The following is a 16805-nucleotide window of genomic DNA, read 5'->3' as shown; positions in this document are numbered from 1 at the left end:
TACCACATTAATAGCACAGCTGTTTCTTTAAAAGCAATTAAGGATCAGTATTGTAATTTTAAAGGCCGCTATTTTAACATTTACGCTCCAATATTGGCTGTGGAAGGAGGTGAAGGTCCCGACTGAAGAAGCCTTTAAGTGAAATCCATTTCCTATTAAGCACAGCAGAATAATGCATTGTGTGATTCACTTATTGATCCAAAGACAACATGCAGTCTTGGTGTTATTGATTAAATTACATCCAATCACATTTACACATCACTCTGCTATTAGTCCTAATACTTATTGCTGACTAACTGCATGTTTACCGTGTTTCTGTGTGAATCAGGACGACAGTGAATAATTGCTAATTTCACCAAAGTGAATGCATATTGATTCCTGTATGATGGAGAAGTTATGAGCCCTTCTTCCAATATATTTGCCAGCACAGGGAGACGGAGCCTAAAATGGAAAACTGGTGCATTGAGCCTCATTCATGAGGTGAATGGCAAAAGGAATAAAGTTTAACATTTGCTTTTTAAGTCTTAGTCTGAAAACTTGAGGAAGTAAAAGTATCGAATTTCAATAGTTGATCAATACTGGACCACCTTTCAACAACAGAGGTTATTTTAGCCTCAAGTTTCCAATAAATCTGCACTGCAACAGTCAAAATTATAATTCATGTTAATAAAAAGGAGACGAAACTTTTAAATAATGAAGTTATTTCTAAACATTTTACTAAAGGTAATTAATCAACCTATTCTTTATAAAAGGTGAATATTTTATCTTTGTTACTAACAGTTTGTTTAAAGATAAGTTGAAATCAGATGCACCTAGGTACGTACTTTTAAAAATAAACTTTTTAACAATAAACTTTTGTGCATAGTTTCCATGTACAAAAATGAAGTCAGATTGATAATCAGGCTGGTGTTCTGGTCTCAACAAGCCAGTTTTTATTTGAAGGATAATTTTATTTACTGAGACTTTATAATTCATTTTATTTGTTGTTTTATTTATTTAGAATATTTAAAGTACCAGTGTTGATATTTAAAGTTTATTGATTTCTGAGAATGTGTTCATGCATCATTATGCCATTACAAAACAAAAATATTACCGTTTATCGCAATAACTTCATGGACAATTTATAACTCAATAACTTCTTACACCTTATAGTTCATTTTGTTTAGTTTATTTATTTTGGATATTTAATGTTCCAGTGTTAAAATTTTAAGTTTATAAATTTTTGAGAATATGTTCATGCATCATTATGCCATCACCAAAATGACAATATTATCGGTTATCGCAATAACTTCTGGGACAATTTATCGTCCAGTAACATTTGTTGCTATGTTAACGACTCCTTGGGTTTAATGCGAGTTTCTGAACTGAAAGGAAGACAGAGAAGAAGAGTTTGTGTTTGAGTCGTTTAGAGAAGGGAGGAGTGGAGTGGAGGTCTCGCGGCTCCTATTCACGCCACAGAATTAATCCCACTCTAATCCCTCTCTTTCCCTCTCCCAGAGGGGAAAGGGGGTCTTCCACTCTCCTCATGCATTAAGGATGAGCGTTAGGAGATTAAATATAAATGTGTGTGGCTCCTTCAGCTGTACAATTTCATCATGTCAAGGCGGCGGCTCCAATCATGGGAGGATTGAGCTTTCACCGCAGCAATTATTAGAAAACCAGGTTAACTGCAGAAAAATGAACGTCTTGTGTTATGATAACACACGGCAACTAGGAATGGTTATGAATGTAGTTTATGCTACGAGTTTAACTTGCAACATCAACGGTTTATCCCGCCTTCATGTTAAATGTGGCGTGCAAATGCAGCTGGTGATTTTCTTAAGCCACCCGCTAAGATATGATTAAATACATTGTGGTTGGAGCCAAACACAAATGATAGGAATCTGAGTGAAAACCGGCTTTTAGGAAATAGCATGCTGTTTGCCATGCAAATTAGGGGTTTACCCTCCATCAGGAATGAAGACTTAGCTCTTTATCTAAGTCTTTATATTAGAGTACCATTAAACCAACTCCAGTCATTCTGACCTAAACAAATCCGTTAAAACACAATAATAAAACATATACAAATGGCATTTTAAGGGTTGAAACCTGAGTGGTTCGTTCTGCCCATTCCCTCAGTGGTTAAATGGACAATAAAGCCCAGATTGGCTTTTTAACCACGTAGCATTCTCCCTAAATGCATTTTGCACAGAATAATCTCTCCTGCATTCTGGGGAGACATTGGTAACGATAGAGGAGAAAACAAACAATGGGCGGCTCCTTGGAGCAAAGATAAAATATTCAAAAAGACATACAGCGAAGAATACACTTCCAAATATATTTCCATGATGATGAGCAGAATGAATAGCTTGATGGAGTAATTAAACCATAATGTGGCTGATGAATCTTGATGAGAATTATAATTAAAGTACGAGCAAAATTTAAAAAAAACCCTGACAAACAAACCTCAATGAATATTTAAAGACGATGCAAAAGGCAACAAAACTGTGAAACTGTCATAAAAACCACAAAGTAGTACAAAAACGCACAGAGGCAGCATGAGATGCAACATATCAAACCCCCGTCTAATTTATTACGTTAACATAATTCAAACTGACGAGGTTTCTGGTCATTAATACCGAAATAATAAATTTAGTCATAAAAAATATTCTAAATGCTGACCAATTACATTTATTCAAGTAACTTCTATGAAAAAAATTACTTTTTGGAGTATTTTATTTTTCTTTTACTTGAGTAATTTTATTATGAAGTATCTCTACTCTTACTTGAGTAAAACTTCTGGATTTTCTACCCACTGAATGAAGAACAAACATGTTTTAATCAAAGATTCACATTCAAGTTTCAGAAGTTTTTTATTGAAAGAAACTGATTTGGAAACGTTTTCTTTGGCCTAATTTTGTTATTTTTTGTTACTTATTTAACTTATTGTCAGTTTGGTTCTAAAAATACCAAATCTTCCACTTTATAACTTTATATTTTGATCTGTTGATAATTTCTTGAGCAGTTTCTTGGACTTTTTACTTGAGTAAAAACACATTGAAGTATCTTTGCTCTTACTTGAGTATAATTTTTGTTCTCCACCCTCCTGAGGTCACAGCCGGGTCAAATGACACCAACAAAATTGGCCTGCAGGTGTCAGCAGTGACAAACAATCCTGACATGACCTGTCAAGTAGAGTCAAGATAAATGCTAGTGGAGCAAATGAAAGATATTTTACAGGAAAACAGGAGAAGTGAGTTTTATATCCGTGTTTTTTGGGGGTATTTCTCTACCAGTTTGTACACAAAGACATTGATTTTTGTTTTTTCTTCTTTGCAAAGCAGCAACTCAGTCAGATTGGATGAAGAGCAGCAGCTTAAGATCAAGTCTTGCAACAGATTTTCAACTGGAAACAACTAAAACCTCCCAGCAGATTCTGTGTTCCTGCATGCACACATCATAATGCTGCCACCACCGTGCTTCCCGGTGAGGACGCCGTTTTCAGGGTGAGGAATCTGGAAGCCGCTAATAACAATGCAGAGCACATTATGTATAAACAGATGTGTAGATCTTGGAGCCAGAGTTTGTTTTCTTTTCAAATAATCAGTGAAGTTTCTGCAAAGTCCACACTGGGATCTCTGAGAGCTTAAACACGCTTCAAATCTCTGTGTTGATTTAGTTCTCACAGCAGCCTGCGTACCCAGAAACCACATCACAGCTAATGCACCTCTGCAGGAAAGGAACAATGCAGCTACTGCCTCTCTGCACAGACGTCTCGGCCTTTCTCCGATACGCCGCTTAACTCCGTCCCTGAATCTGATTTCCGCTGCTTTCTCTGAGGTATCTGCTCCATTTCTTTGCATTTATCTCTTCCAAGCCCGTCTCGTCTTTTTGGTAATTAACTCTGTCTCCTGCTGCCGTCACTACTTCCCTCCGTTTCTGAGATGTTCACTCTTTCTTTTTTTAAAATTGTGTGAGTAAAATGACTGCTTTTGGTCTCTGATGTCTGAAAATGGGACCAGATTTAGCAGTAAGAAAACTTTGATGAATCCAGGCCAGCGTTGTCTCTAAACGTACGCAACTTCAATCAGTCAGTCAGGTTTATTTGTCTAGCAGCTTTCAGCAACAAGGCATTTTAAAGTGCTTTATACCATAAAAACACAAAAATACAAAGTCTTAGATCACACAGTCAATAATTTGGTGAAGTTACACATCAGATGATTAATGTTTCATTTATAATGTTTTAAAATCAGCTCTTACCAGGCAGGTTTTTAGTCTAGATTTAAATGAACTCGGTGTTTCAGCTGTTTTGCAGTTTTATGGAAGTTTATTCCAGATTTGGGATGCTTAGAAGCCGAATCCTGCTTCTCCACATTTGGTTCTAGTTTTGTGGATGCAGAGCAGAACCAGAACCAGAAGACCTGAGAGATCTGGAAGGTTAATATAACAGAAGATCTTTAATTCATTGATTTATAAACTACTAGCAGCATTTTAACCCTCTGAGTTCTAAGTTTCAAATCTCCGCCTGTATATTTTGCTTATTTTAATTCCACAAAGTTCTTTAAATCTCCTGATTTTTTTAGGCAGTAATTAATGCAACTAAAGATGAGTTTCTCTAGATCTTCTGTAATCATGAAAATGTTATTCAGGTGATAGAAGGCCGACGTTGTAATCGTCTTTATGTGGCTCTAAAGGTTCATCCTGATTTCTAGGTTCTATCTGTAATAACTGAAGCTGACTTTAGATCGTCCCTCTTTAGGTCTAAAGATAATAACTTCAGTTTTGAACTCCAACCAGGAGAAATAAACAGACTCAGCTTAGATACAGAGCAGAGAGACAGATGGAGGTGGAGAGAAAATAAAGTCACCTGGAATAAATGTGAGAGACAAAGACAAAGAAAGGAAAGAGGACAAAACTGAGAAAGCATGGAGGAAGAGGAAAAATAATAAGAAATAGGACTGACAGTGTGAGGTGGAATGAGGATGAAGTGAAAGTGAGGCAGCAGATGAAGATAAAAGGTCTACAATATTCTCTTAAGATTCCCATTTTGCCTTAGTCCAGACGACCATATCTCCAGGCGGGGTGACTGTGAATGTGTGTGAATGTGTGTGATTGTGTGTGATTGTGTGCACCAGCTGCAGCAAGGGGAGATGTAATAAATTGAAGCTGAAATTGGAGGTGACAACTGCAAAGACAGACATGGAACAGGAGGGAAGGGGAGGAGGAGTGAGGTTGGAGTGAGGTTGGAGTGAGGTTGGAGTTCGGAGACGAGGGACTCAAACACAAAAGATGCAAATAATATCTCTAACACACAAAGAAGCACAAATTTTCACCACTTCATCTCCACCAAGCCCTACCGTCTAAAAATCTGCTTCAGTGGAAAATCTTTAACAAACTGAAACGCATCAGTGTCGCTTCAGTTTATCGCTAATCGTTTCTGCTGCGCCACAAATTAGCAACAAACTTCAGAAACACACTGAATGTGAAGTGACACTAAGGAGACTTCTTGTAGTTCCTGAAATCAATGCGATGTTTGTTTATTCAGACACAGAAAACTGATTCTGAATTAGCAAAGAAATGAACCTCTAATTTCTTCAGATGTCACAAATGTCTGATAGAATTAGTGTTTAAGTTATTTGCCACAAGTTGCAGCAATTAAATCCTCCATCGTTCTAAACGAAGGTTTGACAAAACAAAAACTCTCTGGCTAACATTAAAGTGAACTTTTTCTTTAGTAGATTGGTGATGAATTTAGTAACACCAGGGCAAACTAACAATTAAGTATATTTACGCATTTTTAGTCAACACAGACTTTCTTGTTATTATAGAAAATAAATTATATTAGGTATAATATTACATAATACGGTTTTCTAGTTTTAACTTGGTTACTATCTGGTTCGTTCACATCAAACACGTTTCGCGTGTCGCACCGCGCCCGATGCTTCAGTTCGACGCACTTTGCAGACGGACGCTCGACATTTTGCTCGCGTCAAAATCGTTTTGAGGAGACTCCTTGGCTTACGTGTCCCTCAATCTCTTACACTATCTCCTGCATATTTCATCTAAATAATCAACATTTTATCTAAGGTTTATTTAACGTGACTCAACATTTTTGCTGAACGGATTTGGATAGCTCAAATGTGGAAAAATATTTTCAAACATTAAAAGTTATAATTTAGTCAACATTCCAACTTCCTTGCTGATCCTCTTCCAAGCAGAGCCGTTTCTATTCCCATCTCTGTAGTCACAACTTGATTGGTCGTAGATTATATAATTATATCACATAATTAGTGTAGAGTAGGGTTACCCTAACTCTAACCCTATGAATCCTCCATAACCTTGTTTTCTTCATGCCATTTGAAGCTATTTTAAATCACTTCAAATCACGCAGCGCTTGACATGCAAAACTCGTTTGGTGTGATACTTTTTAAACACAAGCATCAGCTTTAACAAAGAGCTGAGAAAATGTAACTAATTAACTGTAAATTTAGTTAAGTTATATTAACCATTAGTGGCATCTTCTATCACAAATAATGTCAACAACATTATGATGTTTTAAAGACCATTTTAAATCTTCACGTTTTCTCTTTACTAAAACCCATAATAGCTGATTAAAAATCATTTTCCCTTTAAGAAAGTAGATTTATGTTGCTTTTCTTGGCAGCTGATTTTAATTAATTCAAATTTCTCTCCATTGTAGGTGGCCTGTTTTGTTTAAATGTGGAACATCAAATGCACAAAACTTTGAGTCCAAAACTTCCCTTAATACTAGATGTTGCATTTTCAGGAAACAACAAAAATATTTGCAGCTGAAATCCTGTTTTCATCTGTTGTAGTTGAACAACGTGTTTTCAGCAGCATGGAGGGAATTTTGCATAGCAACAAATTAGCTCAGAAACTCCCTGAAATCCAGTTTTCTCTCAGTTGAGAGGAGGACACTCATCCTGTGATTTGGCGCGAGTTGGTGAGTGAGCTGCAAGGTTCGACAATCATTGGCTGTTAAGTTCCTGGCCTGGGCAGAGATTGGGCTGGCGAGTTTCTGGAGCGGATCAGCAGCCATTAGCTGGCAGCTTCAACACTAAGCAGCGCCAGTATTGTGACAGACGGGACGCTGAATTGGATCAGCGCTGCCAAGGGCCTGTGACTTTTGCACCAGTGTTGGACTAGAAGATAGAAAGAGAAACTAGCAGGATGGATTTATTTTGTGCATTTATGGCATTCCTGTGCAAGATTTATCTCAAGATTTAACAGAAAACATAAAAAAGGACATTATGTTGTATCTAAACAGGAGAAAAGATGCCAAATTGCATTTAAAAAGAAGGTTATAATAAACTAACAAGGGTACAAAAGTCCAGTTAAATGTAATTTGTTTGAGCTAAACATTAAATAGCCAAAAAAAAGAGAGAAAATATATGAATCTGCAGCATCTGTTAAAGTTTTAACCAATTTGTGTTCATCGTGTTTTTTGTGACCTGGACATGTTTTCTCTATCTAATGACACCATGGTTTTTGGTTCAACATTTTGATTACAAAACCAACATTTTTACTCATTTTGGAGTAAAAAGAAGCATTTTTGCTCCTTTCTAGTTTCCTTGACCTATCTCACCTGTGATAATTTCACTACCGGGTTGATATTATATTTACACACTAAATGCAAGTTTACATCAAACACACAAACTAACCTGCTGACTGAATTGAGTACATGTCATTTTAATTAATCAGTTTTTATTAATGTACAATATTTTTAGATTTTAAAAAAACACAAGAAGTATTTTAAAAAGCCAAGTCTTTTTGAAACAACGTAGCAGAAACTTTTGTTTCCACAACTTATTTTAAGAAAAGTGTTCATCCACACAAACCGTTGTAGTAAAAATGCCACACCTATAGGGGGCAGCGTAGGGCAAAGCTAAACTTATGTTGGCCAATCACAATCCTTCGAAACAACCACTACTTCCTGTTTAGAATCAAACATGGCGCCAGGAGATTCAGACAGAAAGGTTGAACTATTTTTAAATACCTTGTTGGAATATAAAGTTAATAAAACACAAAACGACTGTTAAACCCAGGAGGTGGAGGTTGACCTCCAATCACTCTTTATCCATTGCAACTCAACATATTAGAGCAGTTATTAAAAAAAACAAGTGGATATAGTCTGAACCAACGTAAAATCATCAGCCATCTTCCCTCCACTGCAGGACAAACAGTACCGCGTTATAAATCTTCTCTTTGGCCGGAGGTTTTATTATCAGTCGTTTTTAGTGATATTAAACGGAGGTTACGTGTGGATGAAAGGTCAAATCACATAAAAATCGATTCAGTTCATCAGATATTTGGTTATTTGTGGACAAAAGTCCTTCCACTGGCTCCCTGGAGATCAGAGAAGAGACTTTAAAGTACTTCAGTTAAAGATTATTAAACATCTGCTGTTGTTGGATCAACCTTCCAGATCTCTCGGGTCCAAACATGAAGAAGCAGCTTTCAGCTTCTATGCACCACAAATCTGGGACAAAGTTCCAAATAACTGAAAAGCAGCCGAAACACTGAGTTCCTTGAAATCCAGACTAAAAACCCACCTAGTTAGAAATTATTTTGAGGATTTTGATGATGGCACTTGGAAATTGTAGATTTTTGTGTTTTTATGATGTAAAGTACTCTGGACTTTGTTGCTATACAAATAAAATTTGATTGATTGATTTATTGACGAGGCTTTGGTTTGTCTTTTTGTCCCCTGTGTGCTACAGGAAGCTGTTGGATTGTCTGTCTGGGACCCAGAGGAAGGTGGGCCACGGTCGGGTCTCCCAGATACAGGAAAACACTTCACACCAACACAAACATATAAAATATTACACAAAAAATACCCAGAGTTACATAAAACTTAGCACCTCGAGGCTTCCCTCCGATAGCAGATGCTTCCTGCCCGGCGGCCCAATCAACAATGCTTCTCCACGCAACCAAGCCGCACTCACGCAGTGCGTCCCTGGCACCGGCGCAGGCTGACCCGCGGCGCGGCTGGAGGGCCAGCTCCACCCTGCGGTTCTCCTGGGGAGTTTTTGTTAGCGTTGGACGGCGTTTCTGCTCTGTCGGCCAACATAGTTTGGCGCAGACGAGGCTGACTGTGATTCTGGCACAACAACAAGAGTCAGGAGGGGAAATTAACTTTTTCAACCAGACGCTCAGAGCTTCGTCTTCTTCTGGATTAGGCAAAAAATTAAAATAAAAAGTTTTTTTGGAAAAGCCTCCAATTTGACAAAAAATAATAACAGCCTTTGCTATAAATGCTTAAGGCCCAAAACACGTTCACTACCCTGCTCTTTGTTTAACTCAGCAATTCACCAAGAGCCGCAGAGAAATCAACCCAGCCACCCAATCTTGTATTTATAAATGCCCTTGAAAATTATCCAGTAAAGGCTCTCTGGTTGACGAGAGGATGTGGATCAATAGCAGTGAGATAATGTGGGCTGGGGGCACTAAGTGGTGGGACTATTAGCACATGGATGAGTGTATGCGTGTGTGTTTTGAAGGATGGATGGGGGTAGTAGCTGGAGTTTGCGTAACATATGCTAGCATCACTAAGTGCTGGTCAATTTGCATGATTTTAACCACTGTGAGGATTTACAGCAGTTAAACTGTTCAAGTATCATAAGCAGAACAAATGGGTTTATGACAACGATTGTAATATGTAAAAACCTTTTTACTATTCAAGCCTATCGCAGCTGGAGAATCATATGTTACGTAGCGAGTGAGGCTAAGTAAGGCTACATTTAGCTTTATACTTTACAAATGTAGAACTAAACCCAGAATAACTGGAAGCAACATTTAGTTTTATACCTCTCTAATCCAGAATAAACATAAGATCCAGAGATCAGCTTATAAATTATGGACATGTTTTAACTAAAACTCACCGGGCTCTGTAGCTTCTGTTAAAATTTCAAAAGTTTTTTAATGAAGGAAACTTATTTAGAAAAAAAATCTTGCTACTTTTTGTTCCTTATATGAATTATTGTCATTTTGGTCCTTAAAATACCAAATTTCCACTTAACTTTACATTTTGTATGTCATTTATAAATATTAAATGATAATTTGATCAGTTACTGATTCTTACTTGAGTAAAGTCTTGGATGCTACTTTACAATTTTACTTGATTAGTGGATTTTATTTAGTCGTACCAGAGCAACATTTTGCAGATTTATATTGGAAAAAGAAGTGAGATAATTCATCTTTTCCCAAAACCTCCATAAGTTTAGGTAAAGTGTGTAAAAACAAGTCATTTTTGTTAGTTTTATTACACGAGTGCAGCGTTAAAAACATAAAATGTTTGCATATTGGACAAAGAGCGCACTTCTCTACAGTAGAAAAATGAATAAATACTGCTTTCAGAATGTAAAAATTGGTGTAGTGCGTTCAGTTTATTCAGTCTAAACAGCATGACAGCTTCACGCTCACAACAAAGGAGTCAGATAGAGCTGCAGCAGCGCAATCCTGTTTTATTGAACAGCTTTTGCAAATGTCTCTCAAAAAAAGTTTAACTAAGAGGCCATTTAAATCCTGCCACAATTTTTCAGCTTACAACTTTCAACAGAGCTGCAAAACCCTTGAATATATGATTATAAACCCTCAGCTAAAGGAATAGAGGACAGCAAACAAAAGGAGAGAGAGTCACATGTTTTAAGGAGAAAATTAGTAATGGTGTCTGTTATTGTTAGGACTGAATGGTAATTTATGACTTATGGGAGGCGAGTGGAGCATGGCCTGGCTAAATGCAATCCATATTGATCCTTATCACCCCCACTTCCTGTGCATATGATATCCCAGCGCTCCCTCGGCATGCTGAAAGCTCTCTGCGTGGTTCATGTTCAAAATCCCACATCTCTCTGCTTGTGTTGTTGTCTGAGCGGCTCAGGCGCTCGCTGTCTTTTTAAGCTCAGAGGCCACACTGGGCTCGGTCTCGGTGTGGATCCCGTCAGTCCCACTGCCTCCCAGTACGTGGGGCAGAGGTCGAAGGAAAGGAGCCGAGTCCGACGTGAAGAGGGAGGGGCAGAAACCTCACCTGACAAAGGTCGAACCCGCACAGCACAGAAAATGATTCAGTCAACTCATTCATGCTATCAGGGAACCATGAAGCAAAGAAAACTATTATATAAATATACTTTACATGACTGACAGTCTTGTTAAATTTGGCTATTTTAATATAAATATATTATAAGGTGACGTAGGGCTGGACAATAAATCAATAACAGTATATATATCACATAAATAATATCAATATTATTATTGATAATAATAACATTATTATCAATAATATTAGTATTATTGATAATAATAATATTATCAATAATAATATTATTATTATTATTGAAAATTCAATATGTAGAATATTCACTGAACTCTGATCCAGAAACGCATGGCATTCTGGGGGATGTAGGCAGAGAAAGACTTTAGCTGCTCAGCCTCTCACAGCTAGCTAAGCTAGACTAGTGGCATCAACTGATGCTGCGTTCACACCGCAGCATCAGTGTGTACACACTCAAATCGTGTTTGCAAACCGAACACGATTTGAGTGTCAGGAGAGTCTGGTTTACATTCAAAGTCTATATGGACACGCGTTGACGGCGCATTGATGGCGCGCCGATGGCGCGTTGACGGCGCGTCGATGGTGCGTTGACGGCGCGTCGATGGCGCGTTGCGGTGCATTTAATAATGTGCGGTTGAAGTGTTTTGAGCGTTTTGGATTGATCTGATATTTAAAACAAAAAATGTTTGACTAATATAAAATCCTTATGATATTATTCTCAGCCATATATTGGCCTGAGGTTAGTAATTATTAACTTATTTTCTTAACTCTATAAAGAAAACTATTTGTTGGTTATCAATGCATCCATGGCTTGTTTTAATCTGTTACTGTATTTCTAAAGCGGCTCATTTATGACCTGAAAACAAACTAAAAAAAGAGAAGTGCATAAAAGCAGGTACTGTAAGTATTTAGTAGTTGCTCCAAATGGAAGATGCTATAAAAATAAACCTTTAATTACTTGTACAAAATGATAAACACTAGGAGGTTATTTGATGTTGTGTGTTTGCTGGTCTGAGCATCATGTGAATAGAAAATGATCTGTGAGGCGTTCAGGTCTCAATCAGAATAAACTGTTTGGGTCTGAAACTGTAGCTCTGAGGAACCAGTCAATACAAGGGACTGCAGAATAATTCATCTTCTGTTTCCACTCAGATAGAAAAGTATCGGATCTGCATCTGCTGATCATTTAAATCAGAAGCACAATCAAGCAAGTAAGAGCAGCGATACTTTATGATTAAATTGCTAAAATAAAAGTGAAAATAAAATACTCCTACAAGCACACTTTTTTCAAAAGGTTTACTCAAGTAAATGTAATCGAGTAAATGTAACTAGTTACTATTTAATTCTGGTGCAGAGCGATTCCACGCATGTTGGGGAAATAAAGTATTTCACTGGATATTTGGTTTTTTTTTCTCAGATTTCTCAGATGAATCAATTTGTTTTCAAAATGTTGCTGTAATTAAAGGAATCCCCAATGAATCCATGCAGCCTAACAGCCTAATGTACAGTTACATCAACAAGCCTAGTGGATTTTGATTCAATGTTGTAATTTTGCATTTCTGTTGGGATCTGCAACCTTTAATACGTCTGGACGTTTTGTCTGTAAGTTTGTATTTGGTAGCAGAATAAATTTTCTGCTGCTCTGATTTCTAATGTCTGAGGAAAGTTTTTGAAGAATTAACTTGGCATCAGATGACAGAAATTAAAATGCAGGCCAGTGGAGCTGGGTTTGTTTTCTGACACGAAGCCTCATTCCTCAGTTATTTTTAGTTGCATTAAAACAAATAAATTGGAGAGACATGATAAAAATGTGTTCAGTCCTGATTTGAAGTTGGTCAGGTTCTTCCTCCCCTGGTTTAGTTCTGCCAGTGCTTTATAGAATAATGAAATATTAAAATATTATGTTTAACAGATATTAGAAATGGTGTGAGGATGTTTCTAGTCGTCACCGTCTGATTTATTTTTCTATACAGACCAATAAAGACACCATTGACTCACCAGTTTATTTACTGGAGAAACTCTGTTTTTAAGATGCCACTCCATTGCAATGTTTAAATTTAGGTCCCATTTCATAATGACACCTTGGTTTTTGGTATTAAACCATTAAATTTGGACTCATACTTGGAACTGCGGTGGTAGAAAAATGCAAACTTGCATTTACTGTTGAATTTTTATTTATTTTTCTAAACTTTTCCATCTTTTCTTCCTTTTACGTCCTTCCCTTCTTTTCCAATTTGTATTCAGGCCGACACTCTGCCATTTTCTACTTGTTCACTCCTTCCTTTACCTTTCCATCTCTCCATCTCCATCTATTATTTAAGCATCAATAATGGGGCCTGTTGCTGATGTCGCCAGCCTGCCGTTACTGCTGCGGCTGCAGTTGTTGTTATTTTACACAGCTGTATCCTCACTGATCTGCTCCTTCCTGTCTCCTGAACCAAACAAACTCCTTCTGAAACCAGTTTTGCTTTGGGTTTGTTTGTAGAAGCTTTTTAACACCTTCTTTTTAGGTTTTTGGCTCAATGTTTAGAAGTATGGCATGACTCCATCTTTAGCACTTCTCAGGGTTTTGCCTTTTAATCAATAATCCATGCACAACATTGGCATTATCAGTTTGTCTGTGTTGCATGTCAAATGGGCCATGTGCATGTTGGTAGGGGGAGCTTCACTTGGCTGATGGATTTAACGCCAGTGCAGGACAGGGCTGGCGGGGCAGAGGCGCACCAAGCCTCTGGAATCTCTAAATAACTGAAACTTTAACTTTAAGAAGTAAATATGGCCGCCTGCACAGTTTAAGCACATGAAGAAGAATGAATGAAAACCATCTGAAGGTGGAAAAGTTTACATTTTTTAATTTAACACCTTTATGACAGAGTTGGGTAGTAACTAGTTACATTTACTTCAGTAACTTTTTGGATAAAATTTACTTTACTACACTGTACTTTTTACTTTTACTTGGGTCATTTTATTATGAAGTATCTCTACTATTACTGGAGTAAAATTTCTGAATTTTCTACCCACTGAATGAAAAACTAACGAAAAATTCACCAGACTTAGAAACCTGCAGTTTCTGTTGAAGTTTCATAAGTTTTGTACTAAAAGAAACTGATTTGGAAACAATTTATTTTACCTGATTTTATTATTTTGTGCTACTGATATGAATTGTTGTCATTTTAGTCCTTAAAATACCAACATTTCCACCTGACTTTATATTTTGGTCTGTCTGATGACGTAATTTTGAAATCAGTTACTCAGTACTAGAGTAGACTTCTTACCAAATACTTCTTTACTCTTACTTCTGAAATTTCTTGCTACTTTTTACTTTTACTTGGGTAAAAATACGCATTTCTACTCTTAATATGTCAAAAGTAATCAGTAAGTTTTCATCAGTATTTAGAAACTCAGACATCAATGATGCAATAAGCAATAAATCAATTAATTGCAGGATAAATTAAACTCATGATTTATTGTTTTTTTCTCTCTTTCTACCAAAAACTGAACAGCTAAACTAATCAGTTGGTGTTTTGGTCTCAACTAAACTTTTTTTTGAAGGACAATTGTGTTATTTAAACTAACACTTCCAGTTCCACTGTTCAATATTTACAGGAATTTAAAGTTTATTGATGTTTGAGAATCCGTTCTTGCATTAATTATATAACTTGAATTACAACAATATTATCGTTTATCGCAGTAACTTCTAGCAAAATTGATCAAATCCAATAGATAATCAGTTCAAAAGCACAATGTTTGGGTCCCACTACATCTCCAACTTAGGCATTATTTGGGTTGCAAGAATGAAAGGTAACAAGCCACCAAACAATGATGCTTCACCTCAGACTGAACATCTTCCTTTTTTAATCTCCAGGGACCTAATTAGTCCCGATCCCAGAAGAAGAATCACAGACGCTGAAGACAAACATCTCTGAGGCTTTCAGCGCCCAGATAGACGCTCCCTCAGCGACCGACAAACAGAGATCCATGCAAAACTCATTCTATTAGGACAACCGGAGCGTTCACGTTCCCATAAATCAGCTGCTTTAATGACGAAACAGAGCAAATGATAAAAAGGACGAAAGCTTCGATCACTGCCGCCGCTTTCCTTACATCATCAGAAGTTCAGCAGAGGATAACGCCGGCAGATTATTTTCAGAAACTGAAACTAGGCCAAGGAATTGTTAATTATAAACTCAGCTACAATGCAGCTATCTGCGTTCAGATTGAGTAAACGTACAAACAGCTCCACTGTGGCCTGCGACTCCATCTGCACAGCTAAATCCCTATACTGTTAATAAGAGGGAAAAAGACAAATTTAAAGCCGGAGGAACGGAGCGGTGAGCTTTCCGAATATTATTTTTGGAAACCCTTAAATCAGAGTTGCAGCTGCAGCTGCTTAGAATAATGACACGTTGGTGGCAAAGACAAAAAATTTCCAAAACATCCCAGCTACTCAATGACTAGATTTATAAACAAATACTGAGAAAAATGCTTTTTAATGCACATTCCCTCCTAAAAATGATTTATTTTAGAGATCCACCAATCAGGGTTTTCCAGATGAGCCACTTTGACTGATTCCAACATTACAAAAGAGGAAAAAGTCATATGCAACAGGCTATAAAATCAAGGTAGCAGCCAATTTCTAAGTAATTCTTATCTGAAAATAGTTACTTTTGCTGCATTTAATGCACAGAAAAAACATTTCTGTTGCTTTTTGGAGCCAATTTGTCAATCATCAATCAGAAAAATTGGTCAATTCCAACGTTTCGGTTTGATTGGTGCATCTCTCATCCCACCAAGCCCCCCTCAACATGTTTCAAAATCAAATGCAAAGAGGAGCAGTCATGCATTTCTAAACAGACAACATTTATCCGTGTAACATGCTAATTAATTGAGATCTTCATCTCCGATCCCCCCTATCAGCGGCGCACACGCCGGAGGAACGGGCCAGAAAAGGGATTACGACATCGCTTACTTTGGAGGACCATGGCTGCAAGCAGTTGGCATAGCAACGGACCAGGAAAGCCATTTCCACGAGCGGGAGGGAGCCGGAGAGGGGGAAGTTTCCCCTCTTATTCGCCGAAAGGATGAGGAAAGAAATAAATAAGTAAGAGAAGAGGGGGACGGCTGACGCCACTCTTTCTCTCTCTCGCTTTCTGCTGCAACAGAACTGTCCAGATGCGTTTAAAAAAAGATGTCTGTATTAATTAGATAGTTCAAGTCAAGGCAGAACCAAAGTTTGCAAGCTTCTACTTAAGCAAGAAAGTTGTAGTAAGAAGACAAAGATTTGTTAAGCCTGGCAAACTTTTATCAAAAGGCTATTAAGTCAGTTTTGCCCTGCTAAAGATCCGGCAAGAAGCTGGAAAAAACTTCATCTCAGGGTTCAAGTCCACAAGGCGTGAATCATCTGCACATGACAAACTCCTTTCTTTCTCTCTTTGCAACTCTATAAAGCTCCAGCGATGGAAACGTGAGCGGCGGCGTGAAGCTCCATGCCAGATCCCAGCGATCCCGCTCAGGTAAACCCCCGGCTCCAACCATCCAGTGGCTAACGCTCGCACTTCACGCCGGTGTTCCTCCTCCCCCTCCCCAGCCTTGGAGAGAGAAGCCGCCGTGGACGGATGCTGCACGGAGAAGAGTCAGCCGCTAATGGGAAGCGGAGGAGAGAGTGGGAGCTAGGAGAGGCAGGGGAAGGGAGGGGAATCCAGCTGAAAAAGAATGACATCACCTGTGCAGCGGGAGAGGGCGGGAAGAGAGAGAC

At 37.8% G+C, this 16805-nt stretch overlaps 1 protein-coding gene across 14 annotated transcripts in view; it reads right to left on the bottom strand.

Annotated features, from left to right (window-relative positions):
• Positions 1 to 16805, bottom strand: part of rapgef6 (Rap guanine nucleotide exchange factor 6) — a 131534-nt gene that overhangs the window by 52433 nt on the left and 62296 nt on the right. Inside the window, exon 1 of one of the 14 annotated variants that reach the window (XM_023342282.1) lies at positions 16020 to 16679. The exons of the other annotated variants lie outside the window; for them this stretch is intronic. Within the exon in view, the coding sequence (XP_023198050.1) occupies positions 16020 to 16073 (54 nt within the window). The 5' untranslated portion in view covers positions 16074 to 16679. Of the gene's footprint in view, positions 1 to 16019; positions 16680 to 16805 lie in introns of those variants that run through there. 14 annotated transcript variants of the gene reach the window in all.

Source organism: Xiphophorus maculatus, chromosome 11, assembly GCF_002775205.1.
Source record: "Xiphophorus maculatus strain JP 163 A chromosome 11, X_maculatus-5.0-male, whole genome shotgun sequence".
NCBI lineage: Eukaryota > Metazoa > Chordata > Actinopteri > Cyprinodontiformes > Poeciliidae > Xiphophorus > Xiphophorus maculatus.
This window is presented reverse-complemented; position numbering and strand designations above follow the sequence as displayed.